Source organism: Nipponia nippon, unplaced genomic scaffold (genome assembly GCF_047370975.1).
Source record: "Nipponia nippon isolate SJK-2023a ecotype South Korea unplaced genomic scaffold, ASM4737097v1 scaffold_2, whole genome shotgun sequence".
Classification (NCBI taxonomy): Eukaryota; Metazoa; Chordata; class Aves; order Pelecaniformes; family Threskiornithidae; genus Nipponia; species Nipponia nippon.
The window spans coordinates 60,407,677-60,433,532 of NW_028262336.1; the positions used below are offsets into that span (position 1 = coordinate 60,407,677).

General features: G+C 41.9%; 1 protein-coding gene across 5 annotated transcripts in view; it reads right to left on the reverse strand.

Annotated features, from left to right (window-relative positions):
- AFF3 (ALF transcription elongation factor 3) overlaps window positions 1–25,856 on the reverse strand; it is a 340,331-nt gene that overhangs the window by 16,432 nt on the left and 298,043 nt on the right. For 2 of the 5 annotated variants that reach the window (XM_087756125.1, XM_087756126.1), the window contains exons 13-18: window positions 24,946–25,147; window positions 22,268–22,395; window positions 8,151–8,214; window positions 5,332–5,468; window positions 3,262–3,333; window positions 723–816 (exon numbers count right to left, since the gene is read on the reverse strand). In XM_087756125.1, coding sequence (XP_087612251.1) covers window positions 723–816; window positions 3,262–3,333; window positions 5,332–5,468; window positions 8,151–8,214; window positions 22,268–22,395; window positions 24,946–25,147 — 697 coding nt within the window. The remainder of the gene's footprint in view (window positions 1–722; window positions 817–3,261; window positions 3,334–5,331; window positions 5,469–8,150; window positions 8,215–22,267; window positions 22,396–24,945; window positions 25,148–25,856) is intronic. The other 3 variants (XM_087756130.1, XM_087756129.1, XM_087756127.1) reach the window with 2 other exon arrangements.

Here is a 25,856-nt window from a genome sequence, read left to right on the forward strand (position 1 = left end):
GTTCTTGTTCCTGAGATACTTTCCAGAGAAAGGTTGCCTGTCAAATAAAAGACATCAACATCCTTTGAATGACTTTCTGTCTTACTCAGAGTAATCAGGGTTTGGACCTGGCAGAGAATGGAAAACGGACGCAGTAGCAGGCAAAGCAAAGCAGGAGGGGGAAGCCAGCAGTGCTGTGTCAAGTACATGGCAGGCGGTTTGGTTGCCCTCCGATGCTTTCGTGCAACTCTCACTGAAGTCAGTGTGGGCTCTTTGCCAGTTCCTTGGGTAAGAACATGTCCCACTGCACTGTCGTACCTATCGATGCTGCTAAGTGGAAGCCCTGCAGCTGAGGCCTGATCTAGATCAAAGTCTTCAACTCACAGGTAGTCTAGTGGGAAGTATAATCCTGGAGGGGGTTCTTAGAGCAAAATCTGCAAAACCTTTTCGCAACAGAGCTGGATAGCGCTAGACAATTGACCAAGAATAATCTGAAAATACCTGTTTGTTAATACAATAAAATTCTCATTCTTCATGAAGGGACACGGTGTGTATTTTGCAAAGAGAGGTCCCTGCGAAGACAACAGAACTGACCAGAGATCAGGTGTTGCCATGGGAGTCTATAGTAAAACTCTACTGACTTCGCAGGGGAAGAACTAAGCCCAGCACAGCTACTGTTTTAGTAAGATGCTGTATTTCCTATAATGACACACTGATCTAAAAACATATCATAAAGAATGCACCTTGAAATACTCCACAAGCGCTTTCGAATACTTGACCGCGTGGTCTCTCTTGAGTCGAAACATCCTCCAGTACAGAAGGGCCAGGCAGCGGTAACTAGAACAAAAGGGAGAACAGAAGGTAAAGCATGCCCCCTGAACAGAAATCCCAATTAATTATGTTAAATTCTCAAACTAACACAGAGTGGAAGGCTGACAGCACCTTGCTTACAGTTTTTATCACCATTTGTTTACAGTACTTCACACTTTGTCATGGATTCATGAGCAAGGCTAGGTATTACAGCCAGGAGAGGTCACACTGACTAATGCTACCAGTACTAAACAGACTGTACTCAGAAGGGTTTGCAGGTTTGGGTTCCCAGGCCTTGACTCTGACTTGAACTCTGCACACTTGACCAAAGGCCTCTGCCGTGAAAAGGTCATTACAGGCCTGGAACCCAACGTATGCATTTTTAAAAATTTCTTTTTGTAAATGCCTGGAGCCTGTATAATGAACTAGAATTATAATGGGTGTATTTTCTGTACACCCAGTGGTCTCTTCCAGCAGCTGGAGGTAGCTGGGAAACAGGGAAACCTCAGGCCTGCCCAGATTTCACTGGCCAAGCTTCCCTGTGGGAAACCAGAATGGAGATTGTGTTGGAGCCTGGAGGCTATTCCTAGGCCACCTGCCTGATTTGATCCCCAGAGGAAACCAGCAGTGGGCTGAAAAACTCGAACTGCTGTACTGGAACTGTCTGACCCCGTGCTTCTCGTTAGTCTGCAGAGAGCCGCGCACCTTTAATGCTATGTAATTAAATGAGAGTAATAGCTATTAGCTATAATTATACATCACAATGACTGATAATCAGCATTCAGGACACACAGACTCTTTTCTTCGCTACCGGCTTTAGGTGCACTGGTCTAGTTTCCAAATCAAGAATCACCACCACCTCTTCCCAGCAAGACTTTTGATCAGCCAGCGTGGGATTGCCCCTCGGTAACACAGCTTTCGAAGCAAAAAGCTGGTGTGTTTTGCTTTTCCTTTGGCAGCAGAGGCAGGCCTTATTTTTAAGAGCAGTACTTAGTCCCGGAGCCAACCCGAAGCACCAGAAGGGGCCTTGAGTCTGGGCGTGCGGAGCGCTCCCATCTCCCCGCGCCCAGGAGCTGCCCAGACCTCAGCAACCCCCTCCAATTAGCACATTGCTCTTGAAAAAAAACCCCAAATCCCAGCCAGCGTTTCCCAGCCCGTTTGCCTCCTTTCCTGCCGGCAGAAGGTGAATTTCTGCCTTTGGCCGCTGGAGGACAGCCTCTCCTCAGGAGAAGCGGAGGCTGGCAGCCGGCCCGGCGGGCGGCGGGAGCGGGCCGGGGCGGCGGGGGCCCCCCGGTCCCCATAACTCTCACTCTGTCACCTTCACAGGTACGGCGCAGATGCAAATGGTGTCAGCTCATCTGCTGGCTGGCAGACGGTGAGTTAGGATTGCTATTCATCGCCCGGAGAAGGCACCGTCTGCTTCCCCTCGCACTGACCTTTCTGCTGGAACAGATGCAGCGGCTCCGGGAATTTGGACGCGGTTCCGCACGCGCCGAAGCGCGCCGGCAGCTCTGAGCAGCCCTTCGTGATATGGCTCGCTTCATTTATATTTTATTTTATTTTATTTTATTTTATTTTATTTTATTTTATTTTATTTTATTTTATTTTATTTTATTTATTTTTTTTTTTTTTTAACCGTTCTTTAGTCCTTTTCCCACCTAACCGTTTTTAAAGCAATTGCCGTGAACGCGTTCTGTGCTCCTCCCGATGGCACAGCAAACCCGTGACAAAGAAAGGGCATTTAAAAAAAAAGAAAATTGCATCTCTGAATATTTTGCTCTTTTTTATACAAATGATTAATTAGGACTCCTTATTTGTGGAGGCTAAAGATGCATTTAATTTGGATTTTTTAACAGATGGTTAATAGATGTTAAAAACACACTCGCTGATTGTAAATGTCCACTTACTGAGAATCAGTAACCATGTAATAGGTATTTTATGTATTACTACATAGATATTAAATTAAAATTCGATTTTAATAACATTTTAGTATTTTACTAGCAATCAGCAACCATCCTATAGAATCTAAGGTGCATGCATACATATCCAGCAATCTCAATTTAGAAGGTAATCCAAGAGGCTTAATTATCACCATCACCATATCTCCCTTCGTATAATGTAAATGTAATTTATGATTATTGAGCCTAAAATGTCAGCCACAAAAGAAATTACCGAGCTATTGGTACAAAAGTACATCACTCATAAAAACAACAAACCATCAGGCATTTAAAAATTAATTACGCCGACGTACCATAGCTGACCTGTCACAGTCAATAAGTGTGAATTGCTTATTTACAGAGGCAGAATGCAGACCTGGTACAGTGATACAAGGGCTGGACCTTCCCGGAGCAGAAAGTATTCTCTTAATTTCAGTAGACAACATAGTCCTATCTGGCTGCGCCCAGCATCTGATTTTCAAGAACTGGCTCTCTGCAGAAAAGAAGGCTTTTGACGAAATCTCAATCTACTAACCATAATGCTGCCAGCTGTTTGTCTTCTGGCGTGGCGTTGGGGCCTGAGTGGGTTTTTAGTCTCACTGCATACCTTAAGCAAAAGGAAAAAAGCCAATGTGAGTTAACTGAGACAGCTTTATATTACTGATCAGAGAGCTAAGCTGGCCAATGTCATTTGATCTGCCCCCTTATACGTATTTGCTCAAGTTACCAGACATACACGTGCTTTTTCTGGTTGTGTTTCAGAGCTATTTTGCCATTAGCAGTGCCTCCCTGCGCTCTTTAAACAGCAGTAACTCCCTTGAACATCCGTCAGTCCAGAGGGGAGCCTAGCTGGCGAGGTGCTGCTGTCCTGCTGAAATAACCTCGGCTGCTGTGGAGACCCCGTTGCACAGATTTCATGCAGGAAGGTTGTCACGGCGTTTGAAGGCAGAGGGCCTGCCTCGGAGCTGGTGCTGCCCTCACCCTGCCAGTTCTGAGCGCGTCTACCCAGATCTGCTCCTCCAAGCAGAGCACAGCAGAGGGGGAACATGTGGCTCAGAGCTATTTTTGCTCATATGACATTACATTCAAATTCTATAAATATTAAACATCCACAGTTGTTTCAAGAGTGTATGTGCTGTGCAATCACAAATTAGTTTCTGGAAGTCTCAGCTTCCAGCTGAATACCTGAACAATGGACAAGGTTAGGACAACACACAGCGCTTCTGGGCTCGCTTCCAGAAAAACACCTGTTCCCCATAATTAGCTGCTTGCGTTTTTCCTTATTTCAAACTTTGATCCCGATACCTGTGCAAAGATTGGGTATGAACGTTTTGTTTCAACAGGCATGCCTAGTAAACCGCTTATTTTTCTGAGCTGCAGCAAGTGAGATCAACAGCAATTCACACTACAACACAACCACAGCTACACACATTATTGAAAGCTACGGATCTGCAAGCAAAATTCATTTCCAGAGTTAGGACCATATATTTACTATCACGAGAAAAGACAGGGCAGACAAAGAAAGAGCTTTCTGCCTTTTGAAAAAAAGAAGGGAAGAATTGCAGAGATGGGATGTACTATTCCCTTACTGAAAAAATATTTGATTTTGTTTAATAACCTTCCAATCCACTGAAATGCATGAGAAGACAGCCCTAAGTGGAATAAAATGCCAATGGAATTGTTAACATGCGAGAAAATCACTCCGTCAACACTAAGTCCGAAAGAACGACATGGTTTTAGAAGCTTTGCTCCATTATGAATATGATTAAAAATTAAAATGTTTTACTTTCTATGAACTTTAGTCCTGACAAGACCTGTGTGGTTGACTGTCCTGAGGAATGATGCCATGGTCACTGACAGTGCAGCTTTCTCTGCTAGTGTGGCTGGGCTCGCTCCGTTGCAGAGAGAGTCGCTCAGCTGCTGGGATGATTTTGACCTTTGTATTCTCTACTGACACTGTCAATAACGTTAACTGTTAGTACCAGCTATAAAGGAGGAAAGGATTTAAGAGGCAAACTTTCTTCATAGGGACTGAGGGTGGGACTGAACTCTAGACTGTCCTGTTTGGAGAGCCATGGAGGTGACTAAATGTAGGGGTCTGCTTTAGTGTGAGCTGGACTGTTTTTGGGACTCCACTGGCTACAGTAGGAGCATACACACCAAATGGACCTTGAGTGCCCATTTTTCTACCACTGTTTACATCTTCTTTCAGCTAACCGTTAAACTGCAGTCTTAAGCACGTTGCAACATTTTGCAAACTACCACTCCATGAGAATGTTTTGGTATTATGTATTATTATTTTTCCGTTTTGAGTAGCACGGGACTTATACCATGAAACTCTTGAAGTAATTTGCAACTCAAGTAATATGAAAAGCTTTGTGGTTTTTTTGTTTTTTTGTTTGTTTTTTTTTTTCATTCTACACAGTTCCTTGATTTAATTTCCATAGAAATCACAGATGATACATACATATTACATATGACTGACCAGGCACTTGGGAGGATCTCACTTCTCCCCTTTTACTGTATCTAGGGAATTATGTGATAATGTAGATAAGCAAGTTTGCACAAACAGAGTAACCCCTGAGGCCATCTCCTCCCTTCCTACCTGATGAGTTCAACTGTTTCTGAATACATTGTATAAGGGGATTTAGATTCCATTGGGCCTTGTTCCATTGCATTTCCACACTCAATAAACGATAGTGCTGCTTCTGCATAATTCAGTGCCTTTCCAAACTTTTCCACCTAGAGGGAAAAAATAAGGACACATAGAAATAGTGTAATCATCAAGATATGGTTACATTTGATGGGATTTTCTCAACATCAATTGTAAACTTGACGCAAGTTGGTGTATCTTCAGATTCACAAATTTTCCTATGAGAAAGCTAAAACTCGTCAAACCCTGTGCATCAGCGAAAATCATAAGATACAGAAAGTAGAGCTGAAAAAGGCTGCAAAATGTTATTTGGTCTGCATTCTTGTGTCCAAAGAAGGATCAGCTCTGCCTAGGACATTCCTGACAGATCTTTGTCAAAGCTCGTCCAGTGCTGGAAATTCCACCATCTCATCAGGCCTTTTGTTCCAGCTTTCATGAAAAAGGGTTTCACATAAGTTTGCAAACGTAGTTTTTCATCACTCAACAAAGAAAGGTAATGATTATCGTGAACTAAGACAATCAGAAATAAGACTTTGATTACTAACTCTCTTAATTCAAAGGCTCGTCTCTGTTCTCGTGTTTTCTTTATCCCTACCATTTTCAGCACTGCTTGACCACGCTCTCCTCTTGTCAGGGATTTGCTTTCTATATCCTCCTCCTCTTTCAGCCACTGCTCTGCTCCCTCAGCTTCTCCTGCCATCCTTCTTCCTTGCCCCATTTCTTCTCCTATTTTCAGTACTTCTTTGACTCTCTCTGTGTGTGTATTTGTGTACTTACACGATATACATACATATATGTCCTCAACAATGGTTTATATGCAAATGTGCACATAATGTTCATATGTGTACCCCAACATACCACTTATCTGCTCTCAGAATTTCATTTTTGGTGTGGATAGAGATGAATCATAGTAATACCTCTCTGTCCTGACTTCTCTTTCCTTCAGTCAGAACTCCTGCGGTACATAAAGCCCATTAATGGACTGGATGCATTTGGTTGAAATCTGATGCACACAGTGAAAGGTTAATGGACCTTATTCTTTTCCAAGGGATAAAGATTTTAAATAGTAACTTTGGAATGGCACACTGGCTTCAATCTATTTTAGGTTCTTATATGACTCCCATTGCGATCATACCAGAGAACTTCACAAACTTTTTATTATATTTCTCTCCCCGACGCTCTTGTGCAGGTGGAAGTGCTATTATCCCAATTTCACAGATGGGGGACTAAGGAGCAGAGAGACTTAGAGTAATTTTCAGGCTGCTCACTCTAAGTGCCCATGTTAGGTATTGCAGTGCCAAAGTAGGAGGTATCGAGACCAGCAAGGTGATTCAAAGTGCCTGGAGGCACTTTGGCAATATGGCAATTCCTCCAGGATCCCTACCCAGTCAATGAGGGAGGGGAAGTACCTGCAAAGAGTGATTCACAAGGTGTAAGTAAGGTGCTGGTCCACTGTGTACGGAAGCTGAATGTGAAGGATGTTTCAATCACCTAACACTGATGGGAGGCTGTTTAAACTGTGCCTAAGTGACTCTCATGCATAAAACTTGTGGCAGAGCAGAGAATGCTTGTACCTCCTGTTTCTGGGAGTCTACCATAAAAACGTTTCTCTTCAGGCTAAGAATTTCCTTTGCGTATTAAGTGATTTTTTCCATTCTGTTTAAAGCAACACACTAAAGTGCACCATTTGTACTTCTCCACAATATTTTCTGATTTAAGACTTACTTTAGAGTAATATGGAACTGAATAAACCATGGGAATTTGCGCTAATAAACTCAGGTAGAGTGTAAAACTCAGTGTTAGTGTCCTAAATTAAGGGCCTGCTTCTGCTTCCTTGGCCTTTTTACATTCTGCACAGCTGAGAAAAAGAGGTGAAGAAACGAAGGCTCTGAGCTACCTTTCTTCTTTCCTGCTGCTGTGACAACAAAGCGTCTGTCTGACAGAGCAAGGCAGGACTGCAGCTACTCCCACCTGCAAGACAGCAGTATTAATGCAGGGTCCCACCGCATATATTGCGTCTGCCATCCCAGAGGCCTCATGTTTTTAAGGCTGTGCTAGCTTATTCATAGTGCTGGACAAACGTAGCCTTGGAGAAAGCCGAGGGACGGCTAAGCGGAGCTCTCCTGGAGCACTGCGTATTTTGTTGCACCCATTTGTCTGGAAAGACAAGCATCTCTTTAGTGCTCCATAGAACCCCAGATTCTCCCTTTTCAAGAGGGTCTTACTGGCTACATTTTTAGGCAGGTCACAGCCAGGGCCAAGAATCTGTTTGTTGCAACAGTCCTTTGTGTGCAAGGTGTTCCTCTAGTGTTACACAGATTCCTTGTGTGCTTCTGATTATAGTAGGAGAGGTCTGCCATGAAACCAGGATTCTTTCGGCACTGAAGAGCCAAAGCTCTTTAAAAAAAGTACAAATACCTCAGCCATCAGACCAAATTTGGGGATGCAATTATAGGACCTAGCCAGCTAGATAAACTGAGAAGATAGGTATGTGGATCCCTTACCCAGCCTCCATTACTGTAGCTACTAATTAAAGCGAAGGAATAAATGGAAAGTTTTATTTATCCAGGCCTTTATCTCAGTAAGTCATTATTTGTTAAGTCATAGTTTATTGGGCTATGAACATTTGATTATATAAACATTTCTTAATTTAACAAGCCTAGCCATCCTTATAATAGATTTTATAATTACCCCAGCAATACTGCACTGATGAAGAAACTGCATTACAAAAATAATTTGCAGCAACATAACTGGAAAGAAAATGTTCTCACCATTGCATCTGCTTTATGCTTCTTCCGTTTAGCTTCCTGCATAAAGTAATCTGCATTGCGTGGCCTACCAGGAGAAAATAAGAAGACATTTTATTATTTTCTGACGTGCAGAATATTTTCAAGTTATTTTCCCCTTATTTTAAACCTGATTTGCAAACATTTTTTATGAAGAAAATACACTTATCATGTAACCATGCATCTTCTATTTCCAAATTGCTGCCTGTGGAGACAATAGCATTTATGGCTGTTCTCATTCTTTAGAAGTCAGTGATTCAAAGAAAAAAAAAAGCTAATAAAATGCGTTTTTATGGATTGTATAAACTGCTTCCCAAATTAGTGCAATTTTGATCTGCAAAACGGATGCAAGTGTTAAGCGGAACAAGTTATTCCATCTTCTCCTCTCCCTGGTGCTTGCTTACCTCTTTTTCTACTCCTCTCTGTACATTGTCATTTGCCTTGGCTTCTCCCTCCGCTCAAAACAAATGTGTGCTTAATCTCTCCACTTCGAAAACACATATCGAACCTGCTTGCCTCTACAACTACCATCTCACCCCCCTTCTCCCTCTTATCTGTAAGCATGCTGAGAGTGCTGTTTACTTTTGCTGCCTGGAGTTCGTCTCTGACTCAGTGCTGGGCCGCCTGCTGCAATTCCACTGGCGTTGCTCGTGCCAATTTCTCCATCGATTTCTCCTCAAACAGATCTCAGAGACTCCATCCCTTCCTTAACCTACCTGACCTACTGACTGCAGGGCACAAATTCCACTGCTGTCTCTCTGCTGAAATTCACAAGTCTGTTTCTGATCCAGACTTATCCACTTCTATTCAAACTGAAAGCACAAACTCTTGTCTCCTTGGCAATGTCTCGTCACCACCTCAGTGAGCTCCTCATGGCTGAAGCAAATTTCTTCGTCTCCTCCCACAAGCTCTCCCTATTGCACCTTTCTCAGTCACTGTGGAGAACAGCCATTTGCCATGTCATTTCAGGCCATAACCTTGCATCTTCAGTTGTTGCCTCTTCACATTTCCTGACCGTGCAGATTCTTCCAGTCTCATCTATGTGGGAGATGGCCTCCGCCTTTCTCTACTCAGCTAAAACATGTCCTGGTTCTTCTCAGCTCGTGCTGTGGTTACTCCCATATCCTCATCTCTCTCAGAGACGGAAGTTTTGCCTTGCGAAATAGTTTTCTTAGTATTGGTTACGGTGTCATCCCTTTGCACTTATCTAATGAAAATGAGATATTCCTGAGTAGTCAGAGTATGAATCCTGATGCTTTTACTACTCATGCTTTTAAGTGCTTGGTGTTGTAAATGATGCGGTATTATTGCCACTCAGCAATCTGGTGTAGGTTAACCCAGGTAGGCAGCTCAGCCCCACACAGCTGCTCTCTCTCTCCCCCCGCAGTGGGACTGGGGAGAGAACCGGAAGGATAAAAGTGAGAAAACTTGTGGGTTGAGATAAAGACAGACTAATAGGTAAAGCAAAGCAGAATAAGGAATTCGTTCACTACTTCCCATTGGCAGGCAGGTATTCAGCCATCCCCAGGAAAGCATGGCTTCATCATGAGTAACGGTGACTTGGGAAGACAAACATCCTCACTCCAAACGTCCCCCCTTTCTCCTTCTTCCCCCAGCTTTTATTGCTGAGCACGATATCCTATGGTGTGGGATATCCCGTTGGTCAGTTGGGGTCAGCTGTCCTGGCTGTGTCCCCTCCCAGCTTCTTGTGCACCCCCAGGCTACTCGCTGGCAGGGCAGCATGAGGCAGGGCAGCAAACGCCTTGAGGCTGTGCAAGCACGGCTCAGCAACAGCTAAAACATCCCTGTGTCATCAGTACTGTTTTGGTCACAAATCCAAAACAGAGCACCATACAAGCAGCTATGAAGAAAACCAACTCTATCCCAGCTCAAACCAGTACACAATCCTAACTAGTTTTTTTGAAATTGGGATTTCTCAGCGCACTTGTTTAAAAAACTGTTTTGTGTGAGTCAGAGAAAATACAGATCTAAAAACTGAAGTCAGTGGGATGGATGAGTCAAAAATTCTTGCTGATATCAGTAAGAACATGCTGAGATCCATACCTGAGATCAGTGGGAGCAAGGGGGAGACCCTTGACAGAAGAGGACTGCCATATATACCTCCTTGAGACCATAAGGCTATTTGGCAGTGTGTTTACATAGCCCATTTCCTTCTACTTATGTGCACACAGTTTCAAGGACGTTTAATTGCATCACGGAAGGTTAGTCATAGAATCATAGAATCATAGAATGGTTTGGGTTGGAAAGGACCTTAAAGATCATCTGGTTCCAACCCCCTGCCGTGGGCAGGGACACCTTCCACTAGACCAGCTTGCTCAAAGCCCCATCCAGCCTGGCCTTGAACACTTCCAGGGATGGGGCACCCACAGCTTCTCTGGGCAACCTGTTCCAGTGCCTCACCAACCTCATAGTGAAGAATTTCTTCCTTATAGCTAATCTAAATCTACCCTCTTTCAGTTTAAAGCCATTACACCTTGTCCTATTACTACATGCCCTTGTAAAAAGTCCCTCTCCGGCTTTCTTGTAGGCCCCCTTCAGGTACTGGAAGGCTGCTATAAGGTCTCCCCGGAGCCTTCTCTTCTCCAGGCTGAATAACCCCAACTCTCTCAGCCTGTCTTCATAGGAGAGGTGCTCCAGCCCTCTGATCATCTTTGTGGCCCTCCTCTGGACTCGCTCCATGTCCTTATGTTGGGGGCCCCAGAGCTGAACACAGTACTCCAGGTGAGGTCTCACAAGAGCGGAGCAGAGGGGGATAATCACCTCCCTCAACCTGCTGGTCACGCTTCTTTTGATACAGTTGGCTTTCTGGGCTGCAAGCACACATTGCTGGGTCATGTTGAGCTTCTCATCAACCAACTCCCCCAAGTCCTTCTCCTCAGGGCTGCTCTCAATCCATTCTTGGCCTAGCCTGTATTTGTGCTTAGGATTGCCCCGACCCATATGCAGGACCGTGCATTTGGCCTTGTTGAACTTCATGAGGTTTGCATGGGCCCACCTCTCCAGCTTGTCAAGGTCCCTCTGGATGGCATCCCTTCCTTCCAGCATGTTGATTGCACCACACAGCTTGGTGCTGTTGGCAAACTTGCTGAGGGTGCACTCAATTCCACTGTCCATGTCGCCGACACAGATATAAAATAATCAACCTTATTTTGAAGAGAAGGAAGGCTAAACATCACTAGATGGAAATAAAATTCAAAATCTGGCTAATCTTGAATGACCTTTGCGCTAAAAAGCTTGTTGATATGAAGAAAAACAGTTCCTTTGCTCCAACTCTCTTTACAGTATTATTCTCTCTCAGAGTGGAATATCCTCCCAGCTTACTCTAGCCAGTAGGTCAGAAAGGGGACTAAAGACAGCTTTGTGTCCCAGTATCTCATAACCTACAGCAGCTGCAAATACTTCCTGTGCCCAGCAAGATGCTAACATTATCTTAATAACATGAACCATCTGGATTTGGTCTTGGTCAATTATGAAATATTAGACATTGGAACAGTGTTAGCTTCATAGAGAAAAATAACTGTTTTCAGAACCATTGAAAGAATTCTTAAAATAAGTGTTAAGTCCTGTCTCTGTCTTGTGCAATGATCTAGGTAAGATGGTTTACTATGAAGTGGCAAAAAGCAAAGCAACAAAACAGCGGTCTCATCTCTCTGAAATGACCAAAGTGATGAACCTTTGCATGATCTTTTCAAACTCAGGCCATTAAATTATGTCCTTTGCAACATTCCCTCCCATATATCACCCAGCACTATATGTCTAATTTGCTTGTTTGAAACATGGTAAGAGGCTGTAAAAACAAAGTGAGATAACACAATGTAATTACGGTCTACTTATTTATAAGTTAATTGTAAAATGGTTTTCAACTTGTAGCAGGATTTATTCTCCCCAGTTATGATTAGCAATGAAGGTATTAACAAGAAGCATGCATGTTACTGAACCAAGAAGCCTGCTTTGAGGGCCCTGCTATGGGGTGGTTAACCATAATGCAATGTGCAAAAACTGAAGTCATCAGTTTGTATTAAGTCCAATTGTTTTTTGGGAAGCCTAATATAAAAAAGAAACTATTAAAAGGCCATTTTAAAGCAAAGCATATATATTCTCAATGTGAATGTTTAGGTATTTCCACAGGAAAAATATAAGATTGATTTATAAATCAGGGGATGCCCAATGGAAATTAAGATTCATTGGGAAAAATTGGATAGGGTATGTTTTCTTCTAGTTTCTTAAACAGAGCTTGTTCAATAGTGTTAATAAACACACCGAGTCAAATTCTCATCTCTTTGTGCCATCTATGAAATACTATTCTTCAATTTATCACTACATGTTAATAAACCTCCTATTCAGATTACTAATGTGCAAAAATGGAAAGCTGAAATGCCCTATAGATTCAATGTATGTTTATGTACATTGCATACATTTCTTACATAATTTTAGTAACAAAATAAGGATGTGCTGGGATTTAGTTATTTTCTGTTTTTCTAATGAGAAAGAAAGGTTTCAAATTCAATTTTGTTTAGGTTCCCATTGCACATGAACATAATTTGTCTTTTTAAATCCAGTATACTGGATTTATTATTATGTCATGAAGTAAAAAAACTGAAAAAAGCCTCTTTTCTATAGGCTTCTTGAAGATAACACGTTACCTCAGCTCATGGACATATGAAGACACATGAGAAAGCTGATGCATAAATTAATTACTTGGGAAAGCTCTTTTGCATACTGCACATTTCATATCTATGAAGTTCACAAAAGATTGTTAATCATATTCTGATTTTACAGGCCCTCAAGTTATAGTTACTGAGAATGCCTATCTATTACAAACATGAAGGTTCGTCCAAATTTCCTCTGCAGCTTGGCCTATTTAGTTACGCTGGTGATGATAATCTCAGGTTAGAGAATTTGCAGGTAATCTCATTGGATGCTAATTTCAGATACTGTATGTTATTGATGAGAGGCATCTTGAGGAGAAGCAAATCTGTTGTCCCACTGACGAGAATCAGAAAGATCTGTGCCTAAACCCCTTTTCAGGTCTTTGGTCTAAGGTTTGCAATCCCTCTGCAGATCACAGCCTCACTACGGCCTGAGAAGCCAGAGAATAGAGAAAATTTCTACAAGATTGAAATGGTACCAGACTACTGGTTGAACTGGAGTGGATGAGAGTAGCAGAAGAAGCACTGGAGTTTCTTTGTTAGGCTTACTCATCATGAATGTAAACTGAAGTCCCACGAAAAGTTATTCAGTGACTTCTGGTTTTCAGACAATTGAATCAGATTCTCCTCTTAAGTTATTTACAACTGTATGTATCTATTGGTGTCAGCACTGTCACTCCAGATTTACAAACAGAATTCAGGCCTCTTAAAAAAAAAATTAAAAAGAAGTCTGACTTCAAATTAACAGGTACAAACAAGTGTTTTATGTCTATTAATAATCTTGACTGCACAAGGAAGTCTTTTGTTTCTGAATATCTGATTGTTGCTACTTTTAGAAATATAGTACTCTTCAACAAAGCCAAAAAGGAGTTCTAATACACTGCTCTAATGCATCTCATATATCTCTCTGAAAGGCAAGAGAAAGAGCGTAAAGCATCAGTGCCAACTAAGTCAGGCTGCTGGTGAATTCTCCCTGGGATCAAGTGTCATTATGTGAAACTGGCTGCTCTCGAGGAGAATTTACCCTACCATGTTGACTGGGGAAAGCAATCAAGTACTGCTGGAACCAGTTCAACGCATTCTCAGTCAACACTAGCCAGTCACCTAGGCACTGCAATAGAATCCAGCCTTTTACAGAATAACCCCCCCCATGGCTAGACCTGATAGTACAAACAAGGCCAGCCTTCCTTTTCAGCAGTGGCATTCAAACCATTTATGACTTTGACAAGGGCAGCCTCAGTAGCATGGCTGTGGCTGAATCCAGGATGAAATTTATCAAACAATCCGCTGCTCTCCAGAATTTCTCTCACTCGCCTTGCCACCACTTTCTCTGGGAGCTTGTCGAAAACCAGCAGGAAAGACAGCATTTCCATTGCTTGTTATGTTGTGCGGGATCCCAGCATGAGGTGAGATGGCTGCGGGCACAGTAATTACTCCCCTTCCAGAAGCAGCCTTTCAGAATTTCTGGGCTGTTGAGCTCCTAAGAGTGGTGTTACCATTATCCAGGTGAAATGCTTGTGTGCGTATATGTTTCTCTCATCCTATTTAGCTCTATGCCATTACAGCGTATCTCTGCCACCTTTGTCTTTTGCTGCCTTCTCTGAATTTAATTTACTCCAGTTTAGCAGATAATTGCAAAAATGTAAACTCATGCAGTAAAAAAAGGGAAGAGAATCAAACAAAGTGAATCAATAAAAGCCTTACTTCGTACAGTGATTTATCAGCATCTACTGCAACATAATCTCCTTGGAACTCTGCGCAATCACTGGTATTTACAGAGTATGGTGTAGCTTAGACTCCAATATACAATTTTAATTATAACTGCATTCAAAAGCACATTTTTCATCTAATTTTTATATTTTATATGAACTAAATACTAAACTATAGCATTTTCTGCTTCATTTACATAATCTACCACTTGTACATTATTTCTTACTGTGGTATGGTGCTTTATGAGGATACATTAAAAAAACCCTAATAAAAGTTCAATTAAACATCATAAATGTAGCCAAGTGCATATTTTAATACCCTTCAGAGATAATGCTGCTGAAGTGTTATAAAAAAACAAACTAGTGCTTCCTCAGTGTACAACAATTGCATGTAATAAAAGCAGCTTAAATTATAATTCGAAATATGGGACCAGTTTCACAACTTTAGTAATCTAGACCCTAAAAAAGTGAGTGTGCTGGAAGGGAGAAGAACAGCAAAATAAGCAGCTTTAAAATTTGGTCAGAGCTAGGGGCAAATCAGAAGAAACTGGTGTAGCCAGGGTTAGCCCATGTCCAGTTTTGAAGCTGTGCCAGTAGGCCCTGAACTTGCAGTCCAAGAAGAGAAGAAAATCCTTTAAGAGCAAGAAAACCATGTAAAGTGAAAGGCAGGTGTATACAGCCCTGCCTATTCGCTGTTTCATTCTGGGATGTGCCAGGAGCATGTCTGACATGTTGGGTCACAGATAAGGATGGTCATCTTGAGGGCAAAGGATAGAGTTGAAGCTGGGGAGCAAGTATTACTATACAAAATAGTGTTCTCCCCTGATGTATCATGGCCTTCTGCCCATTCTATAACTTAAAATAAATGCAGTTTTTTGGGACATAGCACTGCTGTCTCTGGGGCACGGCACACATGGTGGCACACAGGGTGGAGGAGAGCCCATGGCTCTGTACATGGTAGGTACCCAGTGATGGGAATCTCATGCGCGCTGTGGCAGACCCAGCAGGTCTGGGAAGTTCAGCAGAGGAGCATACACGTGGAGAGGGCAGAGACAGTATTTGTGACCTATTTAAATGATAATGCTATAGGCATTTTAGAAAGACAGGAACAAACAATCTGATTGGAGTCAGGCCAAATGTAAGAAAAATTTACTCGATCACACAACTACACAACTACTATCTTGTTGGGCTTAGTATAACAAAGTCAATATCTTAGATTAGATGAATAGATGAATAGTATAGGTACCTAGGGAGGCAGTTACTGTTGCAAAAAATAGCAGACAAAATGAAAGCCTGGCACCTAATTTCAATGAAATGAAGAAGGGTAGAATAAGTGGGGATTCCTATTTTGGCAAAAATGCAAAATCCCCCAGACTAACCATGTCAGTGTAGTGAAATACAAGAGACCATGAGAAAGAGTTAAAATCCACTACAAATTCCTGGGCATGACCCAGATTCATGACTTAAAGATAGCCATGTGAAATCAATATCTAGACTAAAACATGCAAGGGCAAAGTGTACAAGCAAAGAGAGAGGAATGAAAGAGGTATTAGCAATAGGGACTTGAGCTCCTGTATTAAAAGCAGAGGGAGAAAACAGTACATCCTCGCAGATAAACTACAATTGTGTCTCTTTCAATGTCTATTAAATAGATATTCTGAAATAAATTAATTTCAGTTGAAGGTGGGGTGAAAGCCTTTATAGTCAGACCTAGGGAGAGAGGGCAGGACCACAGCAGTCCAGATTTGTATTGTTTTAAAATACCATGGAATCACACCTTGAATTCTCAAGAGGCAGCTGAAAACCAAAGGCAGAAAGAAATTTCTGGGAGAGGGACTACCTGGCAGCCAGCTCCAACGTTCCCAGCTCTGATGAGTGAGAAGCCAAGGTGTGGGTGAAACTATTGAGTGACAGTACCTGTGAAACCTGAGTCAATGAATGGGATATCTACACTGAAAGGAGCAGGCGATCCTGAAACAAAGACTCTATCCAGAGCTCCTGTCATGCAATGCCTAAGAAACTTCAGTAATCATAGGATTTGAAAGAAATCATAATCAGGAACTAGAAGACCAGGAAAGCATCTGATGATAGAGATTTTGGGAATTCATATTCTTCATGTGTATGAAGTCATCACAGCCCTTCTCCAGCTCCGTGACTCATTGTTGGTTCTCAAGATGAACAGGGTGCTCCCGGGCTAAAAATGAGTTTGAATAGTCTACATGTGATTCTCTACGCTAAAGTGGTTATGATCATTTGCTAGTGTGGTTGATTATCACTGGAACATGAAAATATCCTTTATATGCTGAAGGAATAATCAGGAAAGCTCCCAGGTTTCCTTGGGGGATCACAGCCTTTGCACCCTAAGGCCATTACAGTGAGCCTTCTAGTCCAAAAGGGAAACTTCTGGGTAATTATATTGTGGAAAATGGACTCAGAGCACATTCTTCAAACATATGTAAGGATATTTTCCACTGCCACAGGGACAGCAAAGCTGACTTAGGAATTAAGCTGCAAATAGAGGCATGAGAATATCTCTTACACACCACACCTGTGAATCCTGGCATTGAGGGTGATGAAAACCCACAGTGCTCTGTGATCCAGCACAAGAAGACAAACCCTGAGTTACACTGGGATGGACTTTTAGCTCTCTGAGGAGAAACCAGTGTTTGCCACCAAACCTGCTGGAGGCATCTGCTCATTGCTCACCAGCTGCAGAGGTGAGGAAAGACTGGGAGAGACTGGTGGGAGAGACTGTCCTGTCCCAAGAGAATCAGCTCTGCTGCTCAGATCTGGAGGAGAGTTTGCTGACCCTGATTAGAAGACCCTTGTCCTGCTCACTGTTATGATTCATTGTGAACTAAAGATCCTTTCTAGTCAAGCTGTAGAGTAAGAAAAGGGCACATCAAAATCACTTGATGCAAACAAATCCTCTTTCCTGAGTGGCAAAATTATCAGAGGCTATTTCAGATCTGAGTCTGTCAATAAAGCCATTCCTTGGCTATGTCTGTGCAAGTGAAATAAGCAGGGCAAGGATACCAGCTCTATCGTTTGATCATCCATGCTGTTTAATTGCTAACACTCTCCCTGGCATAGTTTTGAGCTCGGTGCCAGACAATGCCTGGGCACAGCTGGGGGACAGCACAGGCCAGGGACTGTTCTCAGGAGGCAGCGAGTGTTCTTTGTTTTGGGGAGTGAAGACAATTTAATCATATAAACATAAGCAGTGCTGGACCACTTGCCCATAGGAACAGAGGAGGGGCATGGATGTAGCTTGTAAGTTCAAATGAGGTCCACAGCTCTGGCTTTTCTTTGACGACAGGGAGCAGTGGCTATAAATTCTTAACCCCGTGAGAACCTCCTGCTAGAGCTGATTAAGCATCTATTTCCCACCAGCCCAAGCTCTCACAAAGTGTCCCTAGAAAGAAAGGGGGTAGGTGGTCTTGCAGAGAACAGGCAGCTTAATTATCTAATCATGGGAGGCAGTGTCTGCTGTCTAATAGTCTAATGTTAGTTTCTCATGGGCACCTGAGAAAATTCAGTGCCCAAGTAAGAAGAGAAGGAGCAGAAGAATGGGATGGTCAGATGAAGTCTTGAAATCCCCCAAAGCCAAGAAGCTGGGAGCAGTCCAAAGTAAGCATATGAATTAATGTAGTAGATGTTGGTCTATCTGACCAGTGATTTTTTAGATTGCTGATGAGAAGAAAGAAGAGCCAAGCTCTATTCCTTAACTGTGTCCCGAGGATGTGCTCAGCACTACAAAAGTCTCTCTAAATACTTCAGAAGACCAGGAGTCCTTGAGGTATTTTGAGCAATGGAAAGTGAGATGACTTCCAGATGTTGTAAGGGAGTCACAACCCAAGATCACCTTTCCCTTTCCACTCTGAGGCAGAAGAACAAGGAAGAGGAGACTGAAAATGAGAGACTGGGGGTTCAAGCCAAAACACAGAGATGCACCAAGAAGTTATCTTTTGAGCTCTTTATGTGCTCTATGCATAACACCTTTACAGGTTGAATGTTTTCTGGGTATATGGTTTACTGGTTGACAAACACACACAGGAATGCTATCTTACAGCAGGAATGTCCCTTGGACAATGTAAAGCTGGTGGGTATGTAGCACCTAAATCCATAAAGGTGGAACAAACATTGAACAAAATATGAATTAAAAAAAAAAAAAAAGCTGAAGAAGATGTATTATCTTGCTCCTATAAGAACAGAATAAAAGGAAAAAAAATGTAAGTCAAGAAAAACCACACCCCAAGTTTGAAAGGGTAACCCACAATGCAAGTGAGAAAATAATCCCAGCCATAAGGAAAACTGGGAAGCTGGGTATGCTCTGCTCTTTTTTATACCACACATGCAGTATTTTGAGGAGGGTGTGGGACTGTGCCCTAGGGCACCCACAGCATGTCTGTGCTTATCACTTCAAGGACAACAGACTTTGTTCCTAAATGCGGTTATGGGGAATTCTATCATTCAGTGAAATTACAGCAGGACTGAATTTGGCTTGAAGCATTATTATGTAGCCTTGAAAATGTTCTCTTCATAGAGTCAGAAACGGCGAAAAATCCAGGAAATCTTGTTAAGAATTAATGCTGGAAACAGCATTGATGTCACTTATACATGTGGCATGCTGGGTACCTCGGAGCATATTTAGAGCAGGCAGTAAACAATGGCAAACCAGGGGAAGCAGGACTTCGCCTGCCTTTTGAAGACTGTTAGCCATATTCACTTTTATATTGCGATGTATGCGTATACAGCACTCTGCCAAGCAAGATATACTTTTTATTGACCTACTTGTGTTCCAGTTTATTGCTAGTGACAGCTGTTGTCAATGATCTGGAGAAAATAAATTGAGAATAAAGCAAAGAGACACTGATTGGTCAAAAACATTAGTTGTTGTTTTAAATCAAATATAAGGGATTTAGTCTCTTAAAAACTATAGATTCTGATTAAAATGAAGACCTTAAAGCCATGGCTGGATTACAGCAATTCAGAACTTCATGGATTATGAGATGAAATACTTCATAAGCATAATTGTGGACAAATGCTGCCATTAGGATTACTACATAATTTTTGACCTACTGTGTTGCATTTCTTCAAATCCTCTGCTGTGGTACTATACAAATTTGAAAGACACTGGCTGCCATATTTAATTTGATCCTTCTAACATGTGAGTCAAGTTTGTTGACATTTAACATTTGCAGCCAGTCTAATCTGCTACATTTCCGTGACTTCTCTGCACAGTAATTTCAGAATCAAGGTCTAGTATAGCTGGTATTCTGGTGGTGTTTCCTAGATACAGGTTGTGGATGACAGTTGTAGTACATGAAAGTCTTCCTCCTCTAGTTAGCACAACAGGCATTTAACTGTTTCTGGGTTTTAAGGGCAAATTAAGGCATATTTGATTCTGTGTTTCATTTTATTTGCCTTTTTAGATTGATTTTTTTAATGGGCCACAAGTTGCTTGGGGACATTCTACATGGAAGGCACTATACACGAACAGTTTTATTGTATCTCTCTCTCTGAAAAGGTGAAACAGTTTTATTGAAGATCCCTGCCTGAGAAATCACATGTATCACTAATAGAGAAAGCAAGTGATAAAAGCCTCTTAGATGACAGACAGTGAAAAAAGCAGTTTTCCTATGATAGTATTCTAGGGGAAAACCAAAACAAACCAGTCTGCCTGTCTTTTGTCAGCATCTTGAGGGAAAATCAGATGAAGATACAATAGTTCTGTTGTAACTGTTTCTGACTGTGTTTTTTTCTAATCCAAACAGATGAGCACATCCTACAATTTTGACTTTTATCAGGCACACTGATACCTTTCTGCCTCATATGTACATGTATAAACTGCAGAAAAATTGAACAGTTGCAAGTAAATTAGAGATGATAAAGTATTCTAAGAGATATGAAGAGTTAAGTAGTACTTCTAAACAGTTTCAAATTTCCTCAGTGGAGATTGTTGAATAAATGCACTGGAAGAGTTAAAAAATAACATGGAGGGAAGTGGAGAAGGAGGGAAAATAGGAATATATACACAGAGAGGAGTTTCCTCCAAAAGGGGCAGAAAAAATGATTACATGTATTCAACTTACATCTCCTTATGACTGCCATGAATACAGACAGACATTAATCTCACCAGTCTTTTCTTGACAAACAAAACAATTATGTCCTTTTGAAGTCTACAGGAATTATTTATGCCTTATAGTAGGAAACCTGGATTCTCTATATGAGAGGCTGCCATCCCTCTAGTTGTCCCTGAGACCAGGTGGTGTGAATAAACATTACAATTATTGCAATTATTACAATTATTATTATTAAATTCCAGTTCTGGTAAAAAACAGTTCCTGGGGAAACAGGGCTGTTTTCCCAGGGTTTCCCTTAGTATAAAAGAGTTAGCAATGTTGAAGGTGAAAGTCTGGGAGTACAAAAGGTGTGTCAAGGTCACACAGCTTACAGAGCTGTATTAGATCCAGGCAGTCTGAGGCACAGCTTCAACAGAACCTCTTCTACACTAGAAAAATCTGTATTTTCAGGCCAGAAAATTGAAAGTCAAAAAGAATCTGGATTTTCTAGATACTGGGATTTCAACCTTCAGTTTCATCTTTATACCTTACCTAGATACTATCACATCCTAAATGACCTTGGGAAATGAACCAGCAATTTTAATTTACCAAAAAGAAAAGAAAGACAATTACAAGCTGAAATTATTTTCAGAGGAGGAGAGCAGGGCATGTTTGAAAAATGTAGTGGGGATGGGGAGGGCCAGGTATCGCTCCAGGTACTCATGCCAACCACTGTTGCTTCCTACTCACCCTGCCTTTGTGATTCCTTTTTCTGAGCAGCAGTAGCAATGACAGAAGCAGCTGTCAAGGCTCAGGGATGCAAGGCTCCCATGTGCCTTCTCCCCTTGCTCTAAAGGGTGCACAAGAAGGGTCCCCCTGTCACCCTGCCTTGCTATGGTTCTGTATGTATTAATAGTCTCATGTGTGCATAATTAATGACAGAGGCTTAAGGGTACTGATAAAGCCTAATGGACCTGTCTTGCCTTATGTGGGGCCTCCCCCCTCTGACCATGGGCTAAAGAAATCCATTTAAGCTCAGGTCTGGGCCTTCACTCTCTGTCCAACTCATTGTAAGCGTGCCTGTCTTCAGCCCTTTCACAGCCATGCTTGTGCCTGGCCATGGCCCTTGTTGATCTGGACCCTGACCTGGAGGCTGTCTTCCTGGCCAGACCTCAGACCTGCCTCATCACTACACACCCCCGGCAGTCACTGGGCTGCGTCTGACCCTCACCGCACCTGATCCTGACCTGACTTCCCGGCCTGACTTGGACCAGCCTCATCACCATGGACTTGCCTGAGGATCTGGGCTCTTGCTTGAACCTGACTCCACCCTTGGGCCTGCCCTGCTCACCTTGCTTGGGTGTTGTGGGGCTGGACCCTTGGCTGGCACGGCCCCTGCCCTGCTGGCCGCGTTCTGGCCCTTGGCTCTCGGTTCCCTGTCCTTTAGGGAACAGCCAGTCCTCACTGCTCCCTGATGATTAGAGGCTTAATTTATTATGAAAAATCAAAGAGTTTATGTAGGATGCTTCATTCATTTATCAATGTACAATATTACCATAATACTTTTGGACATGTCTCAGTTCCTGTTGGACAAATAATCTCTCTTTAAATGGAGAAAATGACATCGTTTTCTTTATCTTACAGTCATCTGTACTTACATATCATCGAAGATAAGCTTTGTCCTTCTGCAGTCCCTGGGTGTGCTGGACAGAGGTGACCAAGGCTCTGTTTGGGACTGGGGCTTATTGCAGAGAAGAACATTTTCTGAATTGATGTGAATTGCTTTCTAGACAACAAACAGCAGAGAAGACATTGAGGAATTGGCTACTAACTTCAAAAAAGCAACTAATAAACAACAGAGTATCTTTGCATTGTGTTGTAAATTGGCAGTTAGTTTTCCTAGTATTTCCGCAGGGAGTATGTATAACTGCCCTGTCACTGACAACCACAAATCCACAGATATTGCTCAGAGCACTTTCTAAAGGGCTCGAGTTTCAATGTGATGTACGGAAGAAATGGAGCCGAACTATCAAAACACTCTGAAAAACAGTAAGTGAAATTATTAAAGAATAGATCTGTTGTGGTCATTTAGAAGATCAAGTTATATCTCTAGTCTTCAGCTTCCAAACTAATGCTGTACCTTGCCTTGGGAGAGCAAGCCTCACTTGTTTGACTCGTTTCACGCTGTGCTGCTGATGTGCCTGTGCAGTACGAATTTGTAGCCCAAAGTCCAGGTTTCTTTCTCCTCTGGGCCCCTGATCAGCTTGAAAGATCGCTGCTCTGTGCCACAGCAGAAGCACATGCCTTTTGGCAGGGTCTCACGCATTCCCTCAGCTGCAGCCCTGTTCTTCATGTGGCCTCATGAGCCCTTCGTCCCACCGAGTGACCTGCTGTGTGGGCCACCACACACTGGTACAGTGCAAAGCAGAGGGCCCCGGGTTGTTTTTGGTTGATAGCCACTGCCAGAAAACACTGTTCTTTCTCCGTCAGATGACAGACAGAAACGCAATAGGGAAATGGACAAAAAGCTCAAACGGATAAAAGCCACTCCCTGGCTTGTGCTCTCTGACAGAATTTCAAAGGACCACTTGGGCATGCCAGTTAGGTGCCAGATGGGAAGCTGGGACAAAACAAAGCTAACTTTAACATTTATAGTTCATGAGCTCTCATCTTCTATATGGCACATCCAGATCAGTTCAGCAGGCTAAAGTTTTCAGATGAATAACCAGATACATAAGAATTTTATTGCAAAGGTTGTTAAAATGTTGACCAAATGGTGCATTGCTAGGCTATGCAGAAAATCTCAGTGAAACGCATTTGCTAAGCGTGTGGATCATAAAGCAATCACCTTTTACTTTTGATTTCCAGCACATTTGCCTGTGAAGGAATTTAAATTGTTTTCAAGATATCCAGTGAAGAGTCATATCATTATAATTCTGAATGGGTTATAAACCTCTAAACTTATGTTTTAGAAGTGAAAATGTTAAAAAAGTTACATTTAATCCATGAAAAAATAAATTAATGACTATGATATGTTAAAATGCCTTTTTATTGGAGTATTTTAATGTAATTAATTTTATTGCAATTTACCAAAATTTGCGAGATATTCTTGAAACATACAAGTTATGATAATTTTGTTTTTAAAAAGCGTCCAAAAATTAAGGTTATAGTTACTATTTCCTCCTCCACTCTCAAAAATTAAATATATTTAAGTATATACATATATACTTCACATATATTGTGGGCCCAGTTATCCCCACAGCAAAAGTGGCTGGAAGAGACCACTGATACAACTCAGGTAGTTTGTTTTCCTGAAAGTTGCTTAGGCACTAATCCTTAGGCTTTTGAAGCCTCTTATGTATCAAATAACAAATACAACAAATAGATATAGTATAAAATATATAAATGGCTTTTGTAGCAAGGAGAGGAGCATGGGCCCTTCTAGCAGCATCAGAGTGCCCTAACAGCTTGCCTAGATGCTCCAGCAGTGGACATCAATATGATGGTAACCAAATTGTTTCTTGTAGGTATTTCACACAAAGCAGAACAGCTTCAAGGGGAGGAGACGTGACAATATTCCGCCCTTGATCTTCTACAGGCAGTGTCCTGTAGGCTGGAGGGTAGGGTATGATTTTGAGAGGTGAGAGAGACATGTGAATTCCCTCCATCAGAAGAGCTAACAGGCTCTTTACTCCAGCATCCTAATCACAGAACTCGTGCATAAATGTGGGCAGCATCTACTCCTTTCTCTCTGTGCTCTGAAGGCAGTGGCTACCATGCAGTGTAGTGATACGGCCTTATCTGGAAGGGTGCTCTGGACACATTTAGTGTGATCAAGACTCTCAGATAGGTATCTGAATACCTGGACTCTGATGGGGCTGAGCTGTGAGGCTAGTGCTAAGCTGTTCACTGGTGTCAAGAGTAAGTAGAAATGTCTGAGAAAGCTGGTTGTAAGACATGTAGGAGAACTTTTCTGCAGGCACAGTCATGGTTAGGTGGTGGCCTTATATAGTAGAGGCCTTATGCACGACACTTTTAGATGTAGGGGGCTTGCATCGTGCCCAAGTGATACTCTGGAGGCCTAAAGCCATCTGTTTTGGGCCATTACCTTTTATCTTTTGCTTATGTAGCCTTTGGTATTTGCCTGCTTTACAGCCTGCCCTCTTTACTTTCTTCTGTGCCTTGCTAAACTTCAAATCAGAAAAACTGTATTTACAATACAAAAATCATTATTACAATTTTTTTGCATAACATTCTGCAAAACTATCATGGAATGCAATACAAAGTGAAAAATATACAGCTAGGCTTTATATTGTGAACAACAGCATAAACTTACATTGAAGTCTCCGGGATGTGGCTGTGACTGGATTTCACCCTTATGTTTTTTGCTGGAGGAGATGGAAGGTAATAGACTGCTGCCATTAGGTCTGCTGGAGGAAGTTAAATCATCGTTGGAGTATTTGTGTTTTGATGCATCAGAGAGGGGAGAGACGGGTGACCGAAGCATTTTCTCATTTTTATTTATTGGTATTGCCAAGCTGGAAATGGAAATTACAGTAATGGAGTGTCACAAAGCTGGCTTTGAGAAAGGAAAATGTTTTATATATTACCAAAACTTTGAATTTAAAACCTGCTGGCAGGATAAAGTCTATTGGTATCTGGAAAGAAGCTTACAGTATTGGGACCAAGAGTTCATTTACAAATTTGTATCATGTTTCTCCTCTTTCCCTTCAAGGCAAATTGTAATTCTGGAGTTAATATAAAGTCTGTATCAGAGTACTTGAAAAAAAATACAGAGATAAATGGCCACTTGCTCACCATTTCTTAAGGGATAGCTGGAGACGAAGATTAGGCTCTGAAGTGTAAGTTCAGGTTATGGAGCCCTATTTCACCATTACAGGTGACAATTTATAAGCCATGGCAATAAAACCATATGTGAACTAAAACAGGAAATGTGTTTAAAGATGACTGGCCTGTCCTTGTGCTCAATGCCCAGCCTTTGGTAGTACTGTTTATACTAATCTAATACAGATTTTGAAGACAAAGAAAGATAGGCTGGTACTGCAGACAAAAGAAAACATATGCAAACAGTAGACACAGAGAAATGTGAGCTGCTCCATCTTCTAAAGAAGAAAGCTATAACACAAACAGTATTTTCAGCTTTCATTTATTTGGGAGAAGATTTGGATGAGAAGTCAGACAGACTGTAAAAATATGCCCAGAAATAAATTTCAGATGCACTAATTT